The 17,477-nt window shown below is 45.1% G+C and overlaps 1 protein-coding gene across 7 annotated transcripts in view; it reads left to right on the top strand.

Moving 5' to 3' along the window:
* LAMA2 (laminin subunit alpha 2) overlaps nt 1-17,477 on the top strand; it is a 3,027,572-nt gene that overhangs the window by 2,259,944 nt on the left and 750,151 nt on the right. For all 7 annotated transcript variants that reach the window (XM_069607473.1, XM_069607470.1, XM_069607476.1 and 4 more), the window contains one exon: nt 2,407-2,549. In XM_069607473.1, coding sequence (XP_069463574.1) covers nt 2,407-2,549 — 143 coding nt within the window. The remainder of the gene's footprint in view (nt 1-2,406; nt 2,550-17,477) is intronic.

Genomic DNA, 17,477 nt, shown 5'->3' with positions numbered 1-17,477 from the left:
GTGACTATGCTGACTACGGATCATGGAAGTTGAAGTCCAAAACATCTGGAGAGCCGCACAGGACATGGAGCTGCAGCCATAGTTTCTGTATGATGCAGACTAATCACATTGTCATGGAAAGCCATTCAAGTAGATCATGGCAGTTTGAAAAACACAGTCAGAAGAGCAGCAACACATGTAGTTAACAAAACGTTACACTGCCATAGTAAGAGTGCTCTGGACAACATCTGTAGGTGGAATTACTTGGGAAGGTCCATCTTCGAATGAGGTGGTTGTACGTCCCACATGGGAAAGTTATAAAGAGCATGTGGAACCCTCAATGATGTAATCTATGCCATAAAAGAAAAGGACAGGACATCCCTTTGAGAGGAAAGCTTCACCTCTAAGGCTGCCGCTTGAGATAGAGCTTCCTTTCCTAGATGAAGAGGCCTCTTTAGAGAGGATGATATAGATGGACATATTACGCTACCATGTGACAGACTGTGGTGGGACTATAGATGGACATATTACGCTACCATGTGACAGACTGTGGTGGGACTATAGATGGACATATTACGCTACCATGTGACAGACTGCGGTGGGACTATAGATGGACATATTACGCTACCATGTGACAGACTGCGGTGGGACTATAGATGGACATATTACGCTACCATGTGACAGACTGCGGTGGGACTATAGATGGACATATTACGCTACCATGTGACAGACTGCGGTGGGACTATAGATGGACATATTACGCTACCATGTGACAGACTGCGGTGGGACTATAGATGGACATATTACGCTACCATGTGACAGACTGTGGTGGGACTAGGAGCTGGAACTTTTCTGGAGGTGTTTCCTCAACCCTACCCCAAAAAAGGAGGATTTAATGTAGTGCTAGGTATGCCCCAGAGTAAATGCTCAAAATCCCTAATGGAGTCCTATTTTAAAACACGCTAGTGTTTTAAAATATGATTTAAAATAGGATCCTCACATGCGTGGTTGAAAAAAATTGCGAAGAACCAAACCTATGTAGAACATTTCTGTCAGACAGACATTTCTGTCTATGGAGACAGAAGGAAAAAATATTGCGAACTTCTTCACTTTGAACAACAAGATGTGAGTTTGCTCTTAGCACCCCAGGCATCCTTCATGAAATTTGAGAAGCGATCCATCAGCATTAAACATCAGAGAGAGGAGCAGCAGTGTTTCCTTTTTTATATAAATTAGAGGACCAGTGGGCCATTGAGAAACCCCAGAGCAATGCGACTCCTCTGGAGTTGCCACCTTGCTCCATGCTATCACAACTGCCTGTATTCAGCCCAGACTTTTCTTCTAACAACAATTTCAACATTGCATTTTTGGTTTCTATTTAAGAAAAGGGTGTCATTTCCAACAGAAATGACTTGCAAATCAGGTCATAACAGAGAGCAGAGCAGGTCCCAAGGCAAATGGTGTTTACAACAAGCATTGTTGGATGGAATGACGTACACCGGTTGGTGAAGGAGCAATAGAGCGAACATGTACGAGGGATAGGGACTGGAGGGCATTGACATATTTTGAATATAGAAAGCCTGAGGCCCATATTTACAGATCTACAAATTACATTGAGCAGTACTGAAGGTAGAATGCAGGAAAGGTTGACTGGGGAGCTAGATTGGATAGGCGGGTTCAGGAGGTAGCGAGGTTCCTTACATTGCTAGTAAGACTTTGAACCTCGGTTTGATGAGTTCCACCGAAGAAATGTATTTGCTGGATAGCGAGAGAGCGTTGCAGTGGAGTGGAGCCAGTAGGCAAAAGGAGCAAAAGGGGAAGGAGGCACTGGGTAGGCAGTGCACAGGGATGAGGCACAGGGTAGGCGTGCACTGATAGGCTGAGAGTACAGTGAGATTGCACTCAGCAATTAGTGAGGTACAAGACCAGGGATAGGTTTTTAGACGCGCAGCAACAATTTAAAGGGAGCACCATTTTTCATGGAGAGCCAACCAGTGTTGTGATGGTAGGTAGAGTTGGAGAATTTACTTAGACTGAATAGGGTAGGAAAGTCCTTAAGTAGCAGCATACAGCGTGCTTGTGGCTACATGCACTGTGCAAGACGGAGAGCTGTCGGGTTAGAAGACACCAGGAGAGCAGGAGCTGAACACAATTGTTCAAATTAAAGCTGTTTGTTCAGTTGAAATGTGATTCTTTCCTACGAGAAGCTTGGGATCGGAGATGCTGAGCTCAAAAAGGCATCCCCCACAACTGCTGCTTGCTTGGTTCCTTTGCAGAGGGCATTTGGCGTGTTGATTTGTTGTGACTGTTCCTCACGTTTCCCGCAGACTCATTCCTGTGCATGCCACTTCTCACAGCTGAAATGCTGAGCATCTGCCAGGAGTGCTTTGCCAGAATTAATAACATCCCTGCCTGCCCTTTTCACAGTTTGCGATGATGAATGCACAGGGCTCCTTCTCGGTGACTTGGACCGCCTGCACCAGATGGCCATGAGTGTCAATCTCACGGGCCCGCTGCCCCCGCCTTACACCATGCTGCTGAGCTTCGAGAATAGGACCCAGGAACTGAAGGTAAGCTGGCTGCATGAGGGACAGGGTGGGGGAAGGGGGGCATATGCAGCCAGAGCAGCACAAAGAATCGCATGTAGGACACACAGCAACATTGAAAAGTGTGCCCCCTTCTTCTGTTATCCCCTTCTACTGTACAGGCATTGTCAACTTGCCTGCTGATGCAGAATATTGGAAATAGTCTAGGGTTTTTCTAATGGGGTCCTTTTCACGCCCCTATTCTCCCCCCCCCCCCTCTCCTGCAATGAGAGAAGTGTACCTGTGAGCACACCTCCTCCCGCCCCAGCAAAAGGCCAGCGACATAGAAGTAGGACTACCGTTTTATTTGTATTTACGGTAGTCTTACTTTTATGTCTATGGTCTGTCCAGGTTTTTTAAAAAAAATCTGGTCACCCTTACTTCAAACAAGCGCTGTGCTCGACAGTTTTTGCTCCTAGAACGCAGCATTGAACACTCCGCATCTGGTCTTGCCCTATCCCATAAAAGTCGCCAGATTAAGGGTGCCTGATTCCTCTGGGACGTGTTTTGTACATCAAATGTTAAAACAAATGCACATGTTTTGGGGTGTGCACACTTTTTTTATCACGAACGAAATTGTTAAAGGGGACACTATCCCGTCATGAAAGTACCTGTACTGGGAATGGAGGGGGGTAGAGAGGGGCTTGTGGGGAGGTTTAAAGATAAAATGCTGAGCTCATTTCTTGGACAGTGCAAATGAAAGCGTGGTGGTGACACGAAAGCAATGGGGCACAGACTGCAAGGCAGGGGCTTTAGTGAATTAAGCAAGGATGGGAGACTCGGGAATATATTCTGCAGGTGACTATGGCACGTGAAAAGGTCTAGAAAAGGTGTTTCCATGAGCGATGCTAGAAGACTTGAAATAAATCCATCACAGATATTGGAAGCATTTCGTTAAACATTGCCAGGTATGAATACTGCACTTCATGTCTTGATAAATGACCTTACAAGAAATGTAAAAATGATTGTAGGATCCATGGATAAAACCATTACTTTTAATACTAAAAGGATTTTATGTGGTGATGGTATCAGTGGCGTCTCCAGGAATCAAATTTAGGTGGGGCACCGAAGGGGCCACAGGCAGAAGTAGGGGGGATGTGCCTATAAAGGGGCTATTAGTATGCTTTCCCAAACTGACGCGGGCACCACAACTAGCATCCGTTCCCACCATCACCAGAACCCAGGCCCTATTACCTGGTATCCTGCCTGACCACCAGACCCCAGGCCCCATACCTGGCATCCTACCTCCCCAGAGCACAGGCCCCATATCTGGCATCCTTCTACCCCCACCATGCAGAACTCGGCCCCATACCTGGCATTCTGCATCCCCACCACCAGAGCCCAAGCCCCATACCTGGCATCCTGGCTCCTCAACAGCCAGAGGCCAGAACGCAAGCCCCATACCTGGCATCCTGCCTCCCCACCACCAGAGCCCAAGTCCCATAACTGGCATCTTTTCCCCCAACACCTATAACCCATGCACCATACCAGGCATCCTACCTCCACAGCCCAAGCCCCATACCTGGCATCCTGCCTGTCCACCACCAGAGCACAAGCCCCATACCTGGCATCCCGGCTCCTCAGAAGCCAGAGGCCAAAATGCAAGACCCATGCCTGGCATCCTACTTCCACACCACCAGAACCCAGGCCCCATACCTGGAATGCTGCCTCCTCAACATTCAGAGGCCAGAACACAAGCCCCAAACCGGTCATCCTTTCCCCCCACAACACCAGAGCCAAAGCCCCATAGTGATGTTTTCCACTGATATGAGCAAATGACTGACTGGGATGTTTCCAAAGTGAAAAAGGTTCCTCGCAGTACTTATCAGGTAGTTTGTTGGGCAATGCATGGTAACAGTAACTACCTGAAAATCATTCTGCACCCTGCTAACAAACGACCTATCCTCACATACAACTCCCACATTGAATCAAAACGAGTTACACAATAGAATGCCCGCCACCTGAAGAAATTCCCTAAATAGCACATTAACCTACCACAGATATAGCAATACAGCTCCCCATACTCCTTAAACACCACCAGGACAGACACAATAATCACATAAAACTTACATACCACAGAGAATCCTACCTTTTCTGATCATGTACCATCGACATTCCAAAAAAGCAACCTTGCCATGCTTCTGCTTTACTCTCCTACCCCACCTCTTGAAGATCCTGAAAACCGAAGAAACTGTGAAAATAGTGGACTGTGTGCTATACAAAACCCAATAGCATAGCAGGGCATAGCAAAATGTTTCACTCATTCTCCTGTGGGGCCATATTATGGACAGCCCATGCCATTTTGGTGACTGGCAGCAATAGAGGTGGAAACCATTGTTGGCTCTGCTGAGGTCAGTCCACCTACACGGAGAGATTACATTATTTGCCCAGGATCACACACTTTGGTTAAACAGCAAAACAGGGATTTTAACCCAATCTACAGTTTAGGCATTTAAACATATAACTTTTAAGCTCAACTTGCTACACATAAGTACTTTTTGTATTTTAAAGCCTACAATAATACTGCCTGATAGAGCAGAGTGCTCAGGTTTCCCATGGCCATGCGTGATAAGGCGACCCAGTTCTGTTTATGCTTGTAATTCTGAGACGTGTCATTTTTCTACATTTTGAATTGGCTAGAAAAAAATACAAGTTCCAGAATCCAGAGGGGGAAAACAGGACTTGATGGCCTTCTCATGCCTGGCCACTGGAAACGTGTAAACTATTTCAAATTAAATTAACCGTACAATATGAAAATCCTTAGTGAAACATGTTAAGCCAAAAGAATATTGTTGTAGTTTTATTCTCCACATCCGAAAGGGAAAATAGAAGTCGCAGAATGCAAAATAATATAAGCCTCAAAAGCCTTCCTTTTACACAACTGTACTTTTCTCACTTTAAGCATCACAAAAAATGTTTTGTAGTAAAGTCACTAGGATAAAGATTACATTTGTCACAAACTTCCAGCTTGTTGTGCAACTTTTTAAGAACATTTGACTATCCCTATAAAACAATATGATTTTTCTAGGTTAAAGAAGTAGATTGAATTACTAACTTTGAAAAAGTAAGCTTTCTTGCGTAACTTTAAATATCTTGCTAGTGTACACCCACATACTCTTGGGAGCCTCTCGGATGTAATACATAACCCATCAGATAAGAGATAAGACAAAGGAGTAATGGCAGGGCATTAAGGCCACTATAGAGGGCAGGGGCTGTGTGCAGGCCAGTCAAGGAGTTAATGAAACAGAAAATGTTAGAAGGCATTGAATGGCGAAATACCAAAATCACCAAAAAAGGCCTTGGCACTGGGGGGGAACCCATGGCAGTTAAAAGGTTAAGCAGACCTGTCAACACTCCCAGGGCAAGTCTTCACATGTCCCTTAGGTTGTGGAGCACAGGAAAAGCACAAGTCCCTTGCAGGGACACCCTAGCAACACCACTGGGGCATGTGCACAAGAGTGTTCCCTAGTGAAAGGAGATGAACAACACCATTTCTGGTATATTGTGTCTGTGCAATTGTGTGGCTGCTTCAGCAGTTGGCTATTGTGCCTAGATGGACCCACTACCCATCCTATTTAGTGAGGAAGCTGAGCCAAAGGGGACTAGGTTACCTGCTATCCCAAGTGCCACCCAAAGGTTGGTTGGAGCGGGATCTCCTGGACTCTGCACTCCTCCCATATGTGTTAATGTTCTTCCTTTGAGACAGGGAGACATAGCAGAGAACCATCCAAGCCATGAGCCACAGAGATCCTTGGTCCGAGCCCTGTTGGCACTGGCGAACCCTGTGTTCGGGGGTAAAACAAACAACAAACACAACGCTCATGAACCTGGTGCGTACAGGAGAACGATGCAGCAGACATGCAGGGTCATTCCTCTATAGTGGGGGAAACCGATCAGACAAACGTTGAAAAAATTAAGTGTGAGCGCTCCTACCTTGAGGAATCCTCACCGCACGAGACAGCTAAACACCAGAAAGCCGCAGAAACTGCCCAGCAGATTCCCAATAAGGTGCTGCTGGCATTTATGAAACTTTGCAGGTCCTAAATAAAGATAATTGAAGCCATTGCACAATAAACCAATCCAGAATATTACTTATAATCACATAAAGGAAATTAAAACACCTGAAAGAATTACTCGTCCCATGTAGGAATTCTAAAATGGATAGGGACAAACCCTGACCAGAAAGGCAGTCCCTCTCAAGTTCTTAGGGGAATTGGAAGGCCATAGCCAAAGGATTTCCACATGCAACCCTAGGAGAGGTGGCGGCCTGTGCAGGTGAGCAAAATAATGTCAACTGCATGAAAAGAACCCTGACTGAAGAGGGAGAAATACTAAGTCCCAAGAAATTGAAGAAGATTCTAGGGAGTACAAACAACACTATGCCTGAAGAAAGACTTCCATTGGGAAAGGACTTCGGGTAGACATTTAGAGAAACAAGAAGGAAGCCAGAAAATCAGTTGGTAGGTTCCTGAAGGACCACAAACGAAACAAGAGGAATGTGAGGTCTGAAGGAAAAACCCTAAAGAGCCAAGAGGATCAGACTGTGCAGGAAGATCTTTAATTGAAGTGTGAGTATCTTGTTTGGGTGACACCTAAGGACAGACACCCGATATAGAATTTGAATGTGTGTGCTTACAAATTAGGGTTCGCCAGTGCGCCAACCAGACATTTGAAGAATTGAATTTGGACTTTAGGCGGCCATTGTAGTTGTTCCTTCCCCATCCAACTGATTTGTTCTCCTTCACTTTGTGTTTGCCCATCCTGGACACGTTATTACCCGAATTGACTGATCATAATTGACCTTTTGACCTAATTGACCGAATTACAGTGGTCCTAATTGACCTTCTGTACAATTGACCTTTTAATTATTATATATATAGTGGGTTGGTTTTGGTTTATAATAATATAAGGGGATTGGGTGGGGGTTTGCAAGGGGTTTGGATTGGGTTGTGGGTGGCGGGGGATTTCCCTTTCCGCAAAGCCATGAAAACAGCACTTTTCGCCTGATGTGCGCCACACTCATCGCCTGTTAACTGCTGAATGCATCTCCTGGTAATCGACAAAATGTATATAAGCTGTACCCCTAATGTATTATTGTACAACATCTAAATGCATTACCCACTTGTACCCCCCCTGTAACTAAGCTCTCCGCATGTAACAGCGCCTCGATGCCCAAGGGCTGTTTATGCGCTATACAAATGTAAAAAATAAATAAATAATTAAATGTCCTAATTGACCTTTTAAATTCGGTCAATTGTCAATTCGGTCAATTGTGAAATGGTCAGTTCGTATACAACCCCTGGACACTGCTCACATGGAAACATTTATTTTGTTTATAAATACTTCTTCTAGTTCCTACAGGTGTTTGATCGTACTCTCCCTGGAAAAAGTGTCCAATAAACACGTAAACATTTTTTTTTCTGTAAAACAGATAAAAGCCAACTTAGCTTTCATTCAATAAGAAACCTATAATTTAGCATTTCCATTGGCTCTAATTCCATTTAAACAGACATTTGGCCTCATTACGAGTTTGGCGGTAGCCTTGCTCTTATTAAGGGCATGGCTACCGCCAAACTCACTCCGGCCCCGGCACCCGCGAATAGGCCATTACCGGCCCATTACAAGATAAATGGGCCAGTAATTGCCCATTCGCGGGTGCCAGTATGGCCGGCATCCCGATCCCAATGGGGATCAGGAGCATGGTTCCCACGGCACGGTTAATAACGGTGCCGGTGCAACCACGAGTTATGCACGCGGGTGCCGGTATTCACGCCTGGTCAGAACACGCGTGCAGTCCGGCACCAGAAAGCAGAACTCATAATGTGGCGGAGAGGTAACCTCGCTTGTTGCCTTTCCACCACATTTGTAATGAGGCCCATTTTCTTTTAATACACAATAGTTCCTATCCATTTTAATATGACATCCTTTGAAACATTAAAACCATCCCTAATCATTTTAACATCACCTTTTTCCTACCCCCAAAAACACAATTTATTTCATTCAACCATTTTTAAAAACATACATTATGACATATCCATTTAAATAATGCCTAAATTACAACCTAAAACGTGATCTAATTCATTAATCTGACAAGGTGTTTGTAAACCTTTAAGCAATTAATAAAGCCCCATTGCAATTTTAGAATTCTGTAGGCTCAATAGCCTTTGCCAAAGTGCATCATTATCGCCTTTGCTAGTGCAGTACACAGACTATCCCAGATGCAACATTCTACAGAATCAGAGGTCAGGGCGCAACAAAAACATCTGATTCTATGACTCTGTTTCTGTTTGTACGCCACGATGTCTGCAATTGGAGGCTTCCGTTGAGATCGCCCCCCTTCGAGCCATAATTTCACTGGTCGGCAGGATGTTAAACCTGAAACGCATTAATGTTCTTCTCACATACCCATTCGGACATCACAATAAATAGGGTGCTATCACGCCCATTTCTTTGTGTTCATACTGCAAGTGAACCAGAGAGGTGTACTTGTGCAACTTCTCAATTGTGACGATCCAGTCTGCCTGATATAGAGAACGGTTTACATAACAAGGCCTGTGAAGCAAATCTTCCTAATTAAAATCCAGGCCCCTTGATAGTTCTTGACAATCTGCCACCATTTACCTTATCGTCTCTTTCTGGGCTTGAATGATTAAGGTGTTTATGTTCCTGTGTATGTAGGGATTGGTCTAAGAGTATACAAAATTTAGCAAACATAGCCACTTCCAATTCACCTTAGCTTTTAGCGACAACAGGCCCAGCTCATATCTAATGACACTGCAGGAATACAATTTGGTAGTTTTAATGCACACCTCCACACAGAGCCTTCCAACACCTCTAGTTTGACGCAGATCCACGGCGGATGTGTAGTTTCTATGCCATAAAGTAATTTAGGCACACATTTTGTCTCAAAGAACTTCACAGCAGGTCCTAGAGAGAATTTCACAAATGTATTAACTTTCACCATAAGGGTGAAAGAGCAATGGCACTGCTCTTACAATACTCCCACAAAGAATACTTTTTCAACCCACTGAACACCGGAAGACCCAAGAAATCAGGTTATTCACCTGTTCTATTTGTGCTTCGTTGATGGGCAGTTTAATTTTTGTTACTTTGCTTTTAGCGGTCAATTCCTAGAATGCTGTTTACTTTGGATTTATCTCAAGACCGTTTTTGCTTGAATATTGTGAGATTGCCTTTAACACTCTCTGGAATCCCAACTGTGTGCAATCAAGTAACAACAAAGCTGGACAAACAAGTTCATTACACCATGCCAAGTTTAGGGGGGACAAAAGCCACCGGTTTCAGGAAATCGTTAAAATCTGTCACAAACAAATTAAAGAAGCATGGTGCCAATGCACAACCCTGCCTTGGGCCCAACTTTGTTGCAATATTTCTGCTTAGGGACCCATTCATATTAAGTTTAACTTGTTGGATGAGTCATGGAGCTTAATGAGAATACTCAACAGTCCGTCCGCCAGACCCCACACCGCCAACTTGGTCCAAAGGCTCCCCCTATCCATGTGGTCAAAGGCTGACGTGATGTCATTAGATGCCACATAAATAGACTCATATTTCTTGCTCCAAGCTAGATACTGAAAACAATGCAGCACAAAGCCAATTAAAGCTGTCCCATGGCCTTGTCTAAAGCCAGTCTGATTTTTCTGAATGATGCATTTCTCCTCTGCCCATCTTTCCAGTTGGGAAAGGACCAAGGACGCAAATATCTTGTTATGTGTCCATGATCATAATGCGACAAAAGTTACTGGGGTCCGAGAGTGGGCTCTTTTTATACACAGGTATGACATATGAAGTCTGCCATGCCGCAGAGAACTCATTTCTTACTAGAATCTGTCTAACAAGAAATCCCAAGATTATCGCCCAAAGACCAGGTTCCAATTTGAAGAAAACATGTGTGAGCATAGTGGGTCCCATGGCACATGATGTGCTCACCTTCATTTTTAATAGGATCTCATCATTGTAAAATTCCATTGAACATGGTCCTATCTCACGACGCTGAACACCAATTTTACAATTGGTAGTTTCACCAAATTTCCGACGGAAAAAATCTGCCCAATCTTGTTCTAATATCCTTTCTTACTAGATCTTCCAACATTGCCTCATTATCACGTTGGACAAGTTTCCATTTATGCAATTGTGCCCAATAACAGTACTCCCATTTAATCGTGTGCACCACCTCCCTCCTCTTTTCCATTGACATAGTTTCTTTCCAAATTGTTCTAAGAATCTTGTGCATTGATAATTGTTCTCCTTTAATAAGACGTCATACACGTGTTGATGATTTTTAGGCTGCCCAGCTAGATCCACAGATAGTTTTTCCCCAGAAAATGTATGATTGAACAAGTCCTCCATCAGAGGATGAAACCCATCTGGTGCAAATATCATCATTTTATACTCATAGACATTACTACGTAATGCCTGATTCAGACTTTCATTGTATATCAAAATCCTAATGGCAGACAACTTAATTCTATTGCCCCCAGCGTTCACCACCACTGTGCCCTGTAATGTATCCTGATAATCCTCTTTTCTCAATTTTAGAGTAAGGGACAACATTTTGTGGTCACTCGCTTTGGTCTCTAGTATACATAACGTCTTGCAACGATTCCACAGATTCTGAGCCTCATAGATGTAATCAATCACTGATTCAGACTTGCCATTGCACCACGTGGCTCTCATAGGGGAATCTTCCTCGATGTTCCCATTGAGCCGTATCAGGCCAATAGATATAATATTCTATTTATTTTTACTGTTGATCCCATGTACTGCACTGCCCCCTTCCTCCATGCGCTTTTCCCCTTCCCGCTTCCCCTGCACTTGCGCGATCTCAATGTCACCTGGCCTATTAAGATTGTTGTCTCTGTCTTCCCTCTGTTTCCCCTCCCTTGCCTCGTCCATTTCCATTGCTCTGTCCCATGCATGGAATGCCGGTTTACCACCATTCATTTGCTCCCCCTAGCCTGCATTTATTGGCTTTTCATAAAGCTCATCTATTTTCCATTGCATATCCTTAAGGTTCCTAATCCAGAGATTGTACAACGCTCCAGTCTCTTCAGGTCAGGATGCACTGTCTATATTTTATCAATGAAAACAACATTTTCTCTACAAATGGCTCATTTGTAATCATCAGAAACACAAGAAAACCTCTAAATGCTAATTGTACTTTGCTAACCATGCACACCATTGCTTGCTTGTTGATTTGCTACAAAAGCCATAAAACCTCAAGGTGGCAGCTAAGAATGCGAGGTCTGAGTTTTTACCTGGAGAATCAGAATATTTTCTCTGGGACATGTTTGATGGTTTGAGTTTCACAATCTGGTAGCAAGTATTCCAGTTTCAGAGTCTGGTGTGCTTGTCCATTTTAGGGGCACTCATTACTGTACATTAGGGAGGTCATTTGTGAGATCTTCATTATAAGTTATGTTTTCTAGGTTTAGGATTTTTGGATAGGGTGCACATTCTGCACACAGAGAGGCTGAAGGATTAAAGGAGTGCCCCGGAAGAGGAAATGCTGCAGTGAAAGGAATGGGGGCAAGCCAAGACAGCCCATGCTCAGGCTTCAGAGTTTTTTTTCGGCGTGGACAGTTGAGGATTGACTCTACCCAGCTCATGGGAGTGTCATCTAGTCCCATACAGTTTTTAAAGTCTCAAGCAGGATGGTCTTATTTAGGATGTCAAGCACTTCTGCCATTGCTCAATTTCTAGCAGGTTGTCCAGAGCAGTGAGTGGGGCAGTGCATGTGCCGTGCCTGATCTACCCGTGAATTAAGAAAGGGCCAGGCCTCTGGAGCAGCACCCGAATGGCTTCCTTGACAGACCTTTGTGGGACTGCTTTCTGGGCAAATGGAGGCCATCTCAATGAATTGACAGCTGGTAATGTGGTCCATTTCTCCGATGCAGCTAAGATGAGTTTTCAGAAGTTGTACTAGTTAGCTCTGGGAGCATTCAGTCGAGCAATATCACCTGGTATCGCCTGAGATTTGAAGGGTGGTCAAGAAGTTCTAGGTTAGATTGGTTAACCCGTTCTTTCCATCCCACTGACTCGACTTGCTCTTGGCAGGCCACATTGGGTGCATTTATTATGCTGTGAAAATGACATGCAACTAATTTGTCTTCTTGCTCTCCACGACCCAAAATACAATTTCCTATCTCACTATAAGATAAGTGCCCTACAGACAAGTTGACTGTGGCTAAGGGGTACCTCTAGTGTCAGACACCCAAAGCTTCGGTACATCCTCCAAGGTCCAGTGCAACATTAAATATAATGGCACTGCAAAATGGAGGAAATAAGGAGCTGCTTGTTGCTCTCCAAATCTAGGGAGAAATATTTTAGCACAGGCAGTACAGAGATTGTGAGTTCAAATATTTCCCTCTTTTTGTATTCCTTTATCTGCACACAACCCCTTCTCTTTCCAATCTCTTATGCAATGAGATAAAACAGACACTATTTAGTGCTATGGAATCCATCTGCATCTCTCCCTAGCATTTCATTTTTGCTAGAGAACAACACACCAGTTTATTCACCTTGCGCCTTATCTCTAGGTGCTCTTTTTTTGTCTAGCTGGTATTTTAATAATATGACAAACGCTCCCACCACCCAAAGCCTTCCATAGCATTGAACTGAACTGGCTACCTTTGTCAATACCCTTTATGTCTTGTCCTATCTGTCCCTGCTCCCAGTTAAAAGATTCAAGGGGAAGCGGGGTGAGTGGTATTCCTCACCTAGGATAAGGTTATGGTTGCTTGTAAGACCTGCAAGACGTGCATGAGCCAGCCAGGACTACCCTCCCGCTGTGTGTACATGTAGCTGAATGGAATTCCCCAAAACCTCTATTTAGTCCCCTCCCTCCAACTGACGTGTCCCGGAGTGTGACCAAATGCGCACATGGAACTGTTTGTACTTAAGTGTTCATGTATTTTTACGAGAAAAGAAATCCTTGTTTTAGAAGACGTAGCTTGGAATTTTGGATGGTGCAAGCTTCAGGAATATATATATACATATATATATACATATATATATATATATATATATATATATATATATATATATATATGGGTTGAGGAACTATATATATCACAGGCCCTGCAGTAAGCAGCCCTGTAGTTATGGTTTAGCGTGGCAATAGCCCTCAGTTCATCTGAATTGCCCAAGTGCTCTCACTTAGGAAGAAGTGAGTGCACACTCACCTGCTCGTCATGCTATCAGCTGGAGGCACTGGGTTCAGAAGCCTCGTTGCTACAGAGTCATGGTATAAAGGCAACCTTTCTGGAAACGTCCATGAAGACTTGTTCCAGTTGACAACAAGCATGGACGCCGTCCATCAGTGAGAAGTGAAGAGCCATTCACCTTTGCAGCAACATCTTGGCACATTATCTTGCTAGGCGCCAGTGGCAGTGGTTTGGGAACGGGGCAGCCAGAGTTATCGGTGCAGAGACAACCTTCTCTGTTAATCCATCGAGTCTTGTGCCGGTTGCCACCAAGCACAAACTCGTTAGGCCCCATCAAGGGAGAAGCGAATGGGCTTCTATAACCGCGGACGCACCTTCAAATAGAACAATTTGAACACTTCACTGACGAAAAATAACATTTTAAAAAAACACATTTTCAAGCAGCAAGATTTACAATTTCCATGTTTCTGCTCTCGTCTGATTATTTTCCGGGCTATATTTAAATACCTGTTCCCTGGTAATTGCTCAGATTAATGTAAATCCCATTTTCTGCCGCCCTCCCCTTAGCTTGAGAACACAACCACTCACACTTTCCAGGCCTGCCTACTGCGCCTTATTTCCTAAACAAAGAGTGCAACGCAATCAGCACGCTGGAAATGTGTTTTTATTAAGAAAGAGATTATTCCTTCATTATTGATGTCGCAAAATAGTTATTCCCCTTTGAGGATAGGCGGAGAAGAAACGAGGAGACGAAATATCAAACTAATTATGGCTAATGGAGTTTTATTGCGCGCGCTCCGCTTCGCAGCATGGCCGGTGTTACACGGCATGGATATTACTCACAAGATGCAATGCTGGCTTGAAGGCAGCGGCCGGGTGCCTCTTCTGGTGCTATAGGTCACCTGCTCAGAAGATGGCCTCTGCCGGAGCATTGTGACATCTGCCTGATCAGTGGCACAGGACGGTGCCCCCACAAGGGTGGTCATTCACCGTCTTTCTTTTGTTCAGTGTGGCTTCCAGTAAATGGATGGAAAAACCTTTACTACAATTTTTTCATAAATCAAGAACAACACCAACGGTTAAGGAAGTACCTAAAAGGCTTTTTAATTCTACAACAGTTGATCTGCTAGAAGCCGCACCACTTCAGTTTATCTGCTGCATGACGTCAGCCAATGCAGCCTCCGCGCAGCAGAATGTACAGGGGAAACGGCATCACTTCCTGATCTGTTGCCCGTTCAGCCTTCTCCCATACTCAGGAGGTCTGTATCATTTGCACAGAGAGCAGATGTGGGGGAGCCAGAGAATCCATGGAGAGGGCTGGCCAGAGCCGAGCCTGGATGTCTTGCTTGGCTCTTGGGCCTAGGCACAAGCCACGCATACAAGAAAGCATACCTGGCCTCCTGCCTCCCCATGCCCCACCACACAGGACTGCTACCTATCACCCTGCCCTCCCCCAAACCACCTCCCTCACAGCTCAAGAACCCTTAATTGTCGGTCTACCTTCCGATCCCCTCCAACAACACAAAACCCCTACCTGGCGTCCTGTTGCCTCCTTCCACCAGCACACAAGACCCCCACCTGGCATCCTGGCTACCAACCCCGCTCCCCCATCCGAGCATGAGACACTATCTGGCATTCTGCCTTCCCACCCCCCAACAAACAGCGACCCCTACCTGGCATCCTGCCTTCCCCAAGCCACCTCCCTCTCAGCCCAGGACATCCTTCTTTCCCAGCGCCAACAAGCATGTTGTGCTGGTCTTTGGTTCGGAGTCAGGTATATGTATTTTCATACACAGCTAAGACAAAGCCCCCCTACATCGCCCTGTGCATTCACCGCACAGTGACCCTCAACTTCCCAGCCGATCAAGGGCCAGTCTGCACCGGGTACATCAGAGAGATTCATTTGAAAGATGGCGTTGGATTGTGAAACCAGTCAACCCCTTTGTACTGCACAAGTTCGGACTCAGTTTCCAAAACTGAAGGGTTGCAAACCCAAGAGGTACCTCTGTGGAAGCAGAGCTCCTGCTGTAGCTATGTATGTAATACTGTCAATATGCATCTATCTAACTGGTAAAGATGAGTAGATTACTGAATAATACTCGCATGTCTTATTACCTAGATTGCCACTATAAAATCGCCTTTAAGCTTTGGATCCTACCATAGCACTGTGCACTTCTCTGCTGCGCGTACATCTAATGCCCTGCACAGCAATATATGCCTTGCATATTTTTGTAATAGGCAGGATGGAATTACTACCACCAGGGCACAGCTTTGCAATGGAATGCATCAACAAGGCCTTCTTTGGTAAGCTGATGTACCTCACCAAAAGGCCTGAAAGATTCAACAACACATCCTGGCAGGCTGGCCGTACACTGTCAATGTTCTTCTTCAGATGGTTACCACATTGTGAAACAATAGACCTCCTACTGGAGGTTAATTGGGTCACTCTTACTTTCCACCCAACAGATGGGCGAGACAACTCTGCCATTTGCTTGTGATTTTAGCCTATGGCACCCCTGGTCAAATAGCACATGTTAGCCGGCAGGTGGGGGATTGCAGCTCATTCCTCGGGATGTGGGCGATAGGAATTCCACGGGGGTTGGCCACGAGCACCAGACCACTTGAAAGCCAAATCTCCTGCTGTAGTCTCAGAGGGCCGATGCCTACTTCATGGAGCGCACACGATTGCCTTCCGGGGATCCCGAGGCCTATCAGTCAGACTCCAGGCCCCATCACGACGGGTCGGCCACACTGAAAGAGAATTCATCTGAGGCTACATGTACTAGTATTCATAGACGCCAGTTATGCCTACAGACCAGAATGTGTACTATGTGGGCTTTGCAAAATGTCCTCTGAAGCGCCATGTTTATCCCGCATTCCAGTAATGCCAAGTTCCTGAAATGAGTCCTGGGAGGATGATATGAAGAGCCTGATGCTTCCTGATCTCCACAGCCTGATCCCAATGCCCTGTCCATGTGTCTTCGTCGTCTCTGAAAAGCATGAGGGCATGTCAAGGCTGAATTGCAAATGAATGTCTCCCCTGAATTTAAATCAGAACCCCTTTGATGCTGGGATTTGCTAGTCCTGATCTCAGTCTCACGCTGCATGGGCAATTCTGATGAGTGCACAATGAGAGTATTTCACAAATATAAGAAGGGCGTGTTAATTGATGACTTTCACCTAAGTGGCAGAGATAGTGGTGTGTTTTTCCAGCCCTCCCATGGGTATGCTGTTGGCGGGACCTTTGTGGATTCCACTTGCTGGAGTCCGCGAGGCGGAATCCTAGTCAGGCCGTGCCCTAGAATGTTTCCGGTCACACAGAGGCGGGAACGAGCAGTATGAAGTTGCGAGGACCGAATCATGGGCATCAGCGGGCAGCGAGGTGTTTATTTTTATTGCAGGTGTGTCTGGGAGATAGCCTTTTGTTACGGTTTTATTGCTGCTGAACACATGAAAGGAAACCATTCAAACATAGCCTCCAGTCTTGATATAGCACATTTCTATTGGTCCCATTTTAAAGCCTGGATGTGCCAGTATTCGTTGAGGTCTGGAACCTTTGGCTCTCCTGATGTTTAGGACTACAACTTCCAAGATTCCTCACCATTAACTTTGCTGAGTAGGACTGATGGGAGTTGTTGTCCAAGACACCTGGTGAGCCAAAGCTCGCAGATCTCTGGAATTGCCTGCCAAAATAGACTCTGGTAAGTGCTTGTATCCTGGATATGTA

The sequence above is a fragment of the Ambystoma mexicanum genome, chromosome 4q (assembly GCF_040938575.1).
Source record: "Ambystoma mexicanum isolate Mex_15411 chromosome 4q, UKY_AmexF1_1, whole genome shotgun sequence".
NCBI classification, from domain to species: domain Eukaryota; kingdom Metazoa; phylum Chordata; class Amphibia; order Caudata; family Ambystomatidae; genus Ambystoma; species Ambystoma mexicanum.
Note: the sequence above shows the minus strand (reverse complement) of the source record. Positions and strands in the feature narration are given on the sequence as shown.